At 43.8% G+C, this 6,277-nt stretch overlaps 1 protein-coding gene across 5 annotated transcripts in view; it reads right to left on the bottom strand.

The window, feature by feature from the left end:
- The window catches only part of ldlrad4b (low density lipoprotein receptor class A domain containing 4b), a 206,266-nt gene that overhangs the window by 30,319 nt on the left and 169,670 nt on the right, over positions 1-6,277 (bottom strand). Inside the window, exon 1 of one of the 5 annotated variants that reach the window (XM_010752186.3) lies at positions 4,947-5,379. The exons of the other annotated variants lie outside the window; for them this stretch is intronic. Within the exon in view, the coding sequence (XP_010750488.2) occupies positions 4,947-5,040 (94 nt within the window). The 5' untranslated portion in view covers positions 5,041-5,379. Of the gene's footprint in view, positions 1-4,946; positions 5,380-6,277 lie in introns of those variants that run through there. 5 annotated transcript variants of the gene reach the window in all.

Below are 6,277 nucleotides of genomic sequence, written 5' to 3'. Positions count from 1 at the left end.
AAACAAACGTTCTGTTTACATTCAGTGTTACGCACCAAAACGCTCTGTGTGTCTGAAAAAGCTAACACGATGAAGGCCTACGATCAAAACAAAACGTGACGAGTGCAAACAGACCAAACGTACACTGTAAACTGATGTTGACGCGTGGTGGATCAAAAACATGTAAAGTAAATAAAGTAAGTAAGTTGGTGGCGATCACAAACTTCAGAAAAATACCAAAAACATGCAGCTGAATTTGTGTGAAATGTGTTTAAAATGATATCATAAGACATCCAGAATATTTTTATTTGATGGAATAATGCAGCCATGAAAACTATTTTGTTTTCCTTATTTTATTGTATTTATTTCACTAGACTCACTAGAATAATCAGTCAGTTAACTGAGACTATTTGATAATCGATTTACACAAAAAACATATTTTTTAAATATAATATTTACATATTATTATATTATNTATAGTCATGTTTTCACTGGTGTATAATCACCTAAAAATAAAAATAGTTTTTGTCACCTTAGAATGAGACTCTATACGTCCTTTCCATGTCATTTTCTACAGTAGCCCAGAATGGACAAACCAAACTGCCACCAAATGGAGCATTTCGTGTTCACATCTTCACACTCAGAAGGAGAGAGTGAGGCGAGGGGTATACAGCTGCTTACAAACTTTACTGTCACTGCTGGAAGAAGTACTAGAACTAATATTTTAACAGGGGAAAAAGCAGAAAATCACTGCTCCCATGCTGTCCAAAGATACGATTAACAGACTTAGATCTATTTAGTTGTCTATGACAGTAAATGTCTGGAGATCTGCGCTGTTAGTCGGACACACAAATATCAAGCCAACAACAGTCAAGGCTATAGAGTAAATGGTGAGTTAAGAGAAATATGGTAACATCCTGAGCTGTAGTAGTCGTCTGCTACAATGATGTCATTGAGAAAAAAATACAAATAGCTGTACAATATGGCTGTTTTTACAGTGTTACCAGAATATGTGCTAAAGTTACCTGAGCCAACAGAATGTGTCTGCGGGTCAGCTCCGTGGTGTAAAAGCAGGGTCTGGGGACCCCTCTGACTTACATAAAACAAGGAGCTCTTTCTTAACCCCCGCAAGTCGAGCACCACTGTTCGCTGCTATAACCCGTCAGCTCAGGAGAGCTGGCAGACTAAATAAGGCTCCACTGAGAGACACTAACCAAGTGTAGAAATTCCCTGTGAAATTAATTACAGGAGCCGTGATCGCAGAAGAAATCTGTCTGCGAGAGAAAAGCAAAAAAGAAGTTTTTATTTTTTTTAAATACTGTTGTTTGGGTGTCTTTGCCACTCCCATCCCAAAGGTCCCAGAATTTCTATTCATGCTCAGAGTTTGAAGTTTTGTCCCCGGGGTTCATTACTAAAATTCATTAATAATAAAACTAAATAAAAACCAAACTAATTCCACAGCAACAACACATCCACAAACAAACCAAACAAAAATAAAAAGAGAGAGGCAAAAAACAAACCCCAAACAAACAACAAAGAGCTTACTGAGAGATTGGATTGGCTGTCTGGCGTGAGACTGCAGGGTAAATATTGGCTGAGCCTGAGATAGCCTGACTGCGTGTGTCTGTGTGTGTGCATATATCTAGGTGTAAATGTGTGTGCGCGTGCCTACGTGTACATCTTGGTGTATGCGTCTGAGGCAGAGTCAACAAGTAGCTGTGTTGCGTGTTTGGCCTGAGGTAGTTGACAGATGACCCTGCTGCCACCTACACACTAACATCACTCATACACAGGATTACAGATCAGGCCGTTTACATCCGTCTGGCTGGCTGGCTGGCTGGCTGGCTGGCCGGCCCCTGTCGCAGGCTAACCGTTACATACACAGAGACACAGGCGGCCACTCAAGTCCCTGACACATGCTTTCAGGCCTTTTCCCCAAGCGTCAAGTGCATGTCTCCTGTTATATGTGCATGTAAAAGGACCAGGAGGATGTTTAAGACGTGCTGGGAATGTTCCATGCAGGGTTTTTCTCTGGGCCTGGATTTGAAATTTCTTGATCGATATGATGCCTCTTTTTGATTACCTTACTACTTTGGCACAAGTCCTTTTTTTCATTTGAACAAAAGATGCCAGGGTTATTAAACATCTAAACACAGGCAACCTAATTTCACTCTCACTGTACCTGTATGATAATATGTAAATATTAAACTGAACATAAGAACTTTAACCCCTCAAAATGGCCAAAAATTGCCAAGGGTATGACTGAAACTCCATCTATCTGATCAAAATAAACAGGACTATGAATCCAACCAGACTTTAAAAGCCATTTTTTTGTACCCAGTTAACTTTTGGACAACAAAAACAACAAATTCTTCTATTTTCCTCCACCGCCTGTGTTCGTCTAGCACTTTCTTAATGACACTAAAAAAAGGTTCCTGACTAATTTAATCTTGAATCTTAAAAATCCTAGTTTCCAAGGTAATTTCCCTGACTGCCAGTGCACTTTCACTTTGTTCAAGACTCCATATTACAAAACAAACCACTGCTATCAAGACGAAATCTCCTGATTGAAAAGAGGATGGGTATTTACATAGGGTAACCAGTGAAATGACCTCATGCTGTCGGCATATAGTACTTCCATGCTTGGTTTAAGAAAGACAGGCTGACAGGAGTAAGAGTCAATATCCGATTAAATGACTTAAGAGTGGAAAATGTTTGCAGAGGACCTGCCTATAGTGTCATATGCTGCAGGGACTATACCTCCATGCAGAAATCTGATTTGTGTGGATAAAAGCTCTCATCACTGCAGACTAGCAATGTCAGCGGGAGGAAAAAGGCACTTGTTAACTGTAGGTTAATACTAAAGAATATGCATATGCACAGCGAGTCTGTATGGGGCTGTGCTGCTTGACCTCGGGACTTAATAATAACACACCTACTATACAAGATAACTTCACTACACAATGAACTCAAGCACGGCAACAGCTAGAGACTAACACTTGTTAAAGGTCTCTTGCCTTTCAAATCCTACACATGAATCCCAGTGTGTAGGCAGAGGTTCGATTCCTGGCCGTGGCACTCTGTCTGCGCTCTGATCCCTCTGTGTTCGTAGTCTCTTTCAATTTTTCCTCCTCATCTGAATAAAGAGGAAACACACCAGCGAGACCGCCCGCTCTGCTTTAAATGAAAAAAAAAAAGGAAAAAAAGGCAGACTGTAGCTCTTTTCTTCAGCCAGAGAAATCATCAAAGCATGAGCTACATTATTCAGCCTTGCCGAGTCTGCATGACAACACAGCCTGACAAACAAGCGCTCTTTTCAAACCAGACAGCCACTACAGTAGGACACGGCTATTTCAAACCACTTGTGAATGAAGCTCCCTCCAACTAGTGAGATGTGGAGAAACGTGTTAAAAACACCAGGGCAACATTTATTCAGACGTATGCATGCCCTTAAATGTACGCTGCAAGTATCAGTCTAAACAATTATTTGACTTTTCCTCCTTTTTTCCGGGGCCCCACTTGTCTGCTCAGTTTACAGGTCTGAGGCAGCTCTCCTGGATTATCTAATTAGGCTCTCTCTGCTGTATCAGTGTGTCTGTGGATGCACCACTTCATGCCTGACTTTGTGTGTTTTTTTCCTGGCTGGCAATACGATGATGCCACAGAAAACGAATGGTGGAACACCAGTCCGTCTGCCAGACAGACACACACACACACACACACACACACACACACACACACACACTTCTTGGTTACAATGTGGCGTCAGCGCAACCACGCTCTGCTGCCAAATCTGAATCTAATATCCTGCGTTCACCTCACATTGCCCAGGCCTGGACTCGGCCCCAAATGGAAATTACACATCACTGTAACTCTGTCCGTCCGTCTGTAGCTTGTCTGTGTGTGTGTGTGTGTGTGTCTGCATGTCTGTCTGTCAGTACGTCTGCCTGTCTAGCTTCGGATGTGTCTGTCTGTGTTTCTGTTTATATCTCTGTCGGTACTTGTCTGGCTGCCTGCTTATGAATCTACCCGCCTGTCTGCTATGTGCCCCTCTCCTGTTTATTTGTCTTTGTCTGTCTGTTTGTCTGCAGATGTGTCAGACTGGATACACACAGTCTGGCTGCCCTCTGCATTTCTACCTGTCTGTCTGTCTGTCTGTCTGTCTGTCTGCATGTGTCTGTGCTTCAGTCATAAAGAGGAACATCTGCAGTGGATGTAGCAGGCAGCAGCATTAGGGCAGAGCTGATAATGATAGTTTCTCTCTGGGCTGCTCACAAGGCAGACAGACATAACATACCATTCCAGCGTTTCCTGTCTGTGCTGACAGGCAAACTGTTTAACCCTGTGTGGTGATCCCTCTGAGCATATGCACAGCCCGGCGGGCCTGTGAGGCTCAATCTGCACGGATTCATATAAAAAGCAACGTCTGTGGCAGAAAGCGTGTGGAAAAAGTAAAAGAGGAAACTTAAAAGTGACAAGAAGTAGTTAGAGAAAGCACACAGTACATGAGCTCACATTGAAATGACCTACAGTGAACCTGGGACACATTTTAAAAGCTTAACTATGAGTCTGTGCGATGCTAATGCTATAGGAATATGATATTTGACTGTAAGCTCCAGTATGTTACTATAAGAGCTCCGACACAACATGAAGTGCGGGACAAACTCCTGTCTGCGAGCCGCAGGCAGACTTCCAGACAAATAAAGACAAGAAATAAATTCCAGTAAGTTCTCTCAGGTCGACATAAAGTTTCTATGAGTCTATAGAAGAAGAAGTGTTACAATACTGTAGTAACAGCCGAGCCGTGCGGGAGGAAGCGAGACAGCAGCACAATACATCGCAGACGGTCTTCAATGAACACTTGGTCTGATTTGTTGTTGCTGCTACACTGCACATAAAACGGATTAGGCACCAAAGTCTCTCCGTACAATTTTAAGGTCAGTAGAAACGCAACTAATGTTACTCACATATCTCCATTCCCTGTGGCTGGGAAGCGGTGCAGTTGCAGGAGCAGGTGACATTGGAGTTGCCGGGGCCGCCAGGGGCCGTTAGGTTTTGCATGGGGCTGGGCAGACCGGGACACCGCTCCGGGGATAGAGCCGCCGCCGCCGCCACCGTCGGGGCCCCACGACTGGAAAACAACAAAAAACTTCCAGGCAGCGGCAGCTGAGTCCGCCGCTACGAGTAAACTCCCGACAGTTTCGCACTTATCCTCCGCGGTTTGTCTCACGCCATATTTGTCTCGGAGCGGCTCGGACAGTGAATTAGGAGGAGATCTGGGGACGAGCCATTGCCCGTGGCTAACGCATTGTAGAGTTTTTTCCGTTCCTACCTTCGCCGCTGAGAGCAGCTGTCCTTCCTCCACCACAGCAGAGCAGACACAGCGGGCTCAGGCCCCGCCCACACACCGACAGACTGCCGCTCCGGCCAATCAGAGAGCTCCGGAGGAGGGCCAGACAGAGAGGGAGAGAGGTGCTGCCTTCAGGAGCGGACAGAAATACCACTATTCTGTCTTCAGCCAACCAAAAACCGAATAAAATGTCACAGACTCTCACACCTCCCGGTAAAATACAAACTGGGAATGTCTGGATGCAGTCTGACACTGAGTCAGGCTGCGTTTAGGCTTCATGGGGAACAAATCCGACAATGCCGACAACATAAAAATACATGTTGTATAATGAAAAACTGAGATGTATAATTTAACACACTTCAGCTTCAGCTTGTATCTCAGTGATCAGTTCATATATATATACATTTAAACAAATCTCTTGCTAGTGGCTCAACTGACATGTTCATGGTCTCTACGAGTTACTGTCTTTGAATGTGTACATTGTATATCATTTATGCAGATGGCCTTGTTTCATTCTGCTTGTTGTCAGTGGTTAATATTCATGAAGGCCCTTGCATATATTATCTACAGAATGCATTAACTGACTATCGTGCTGCCTGACTATTTATAAATGTTGCAATTTATAGCTGAGAGTGCTGTACCTGTTTTAGCCTTTATAGTTTAGTCTGCTGTCTTAGCTTTAAGCGCAACAATACTAAAGCACTCAACTGATTTATTGTTTGTATTGTGCAGAATAAATGACGGCACTAGACTTCAAAATAAATGTTATCTCTCACCAAAAGCACCTGAATGTGCACTGACATACATATTCACAACCAGGACATAGATATGTACGAGGAGGACTTGAAGGCAGCAACGGAGAAGGGATGGGACAGGGGTTATGGGTGTGTGTGTGTGTGTGTGTGTGTGTGTGTGTGTGCGTGTGTCTGGGTTACAGGGGGGGGGGGG

The sequence above is a fragment of the Larimichthys crocea genome, chromosome XIII (genome assembly GCF_000972845.2).
Source record: "Larimichthys crocea isolate SSNF chromosome XIII, L_crocea_2.0, whole genome shotgun sequence".
Lineage (NCBI taxonomy): Eukaryota > Metazoa > Chordata > Actinopteri > Sciaenidae > Larimichthys > Larimichthys crocea.
This window is presented reverse-complemented; position numbering and strand designations above follow the sequence as displayed.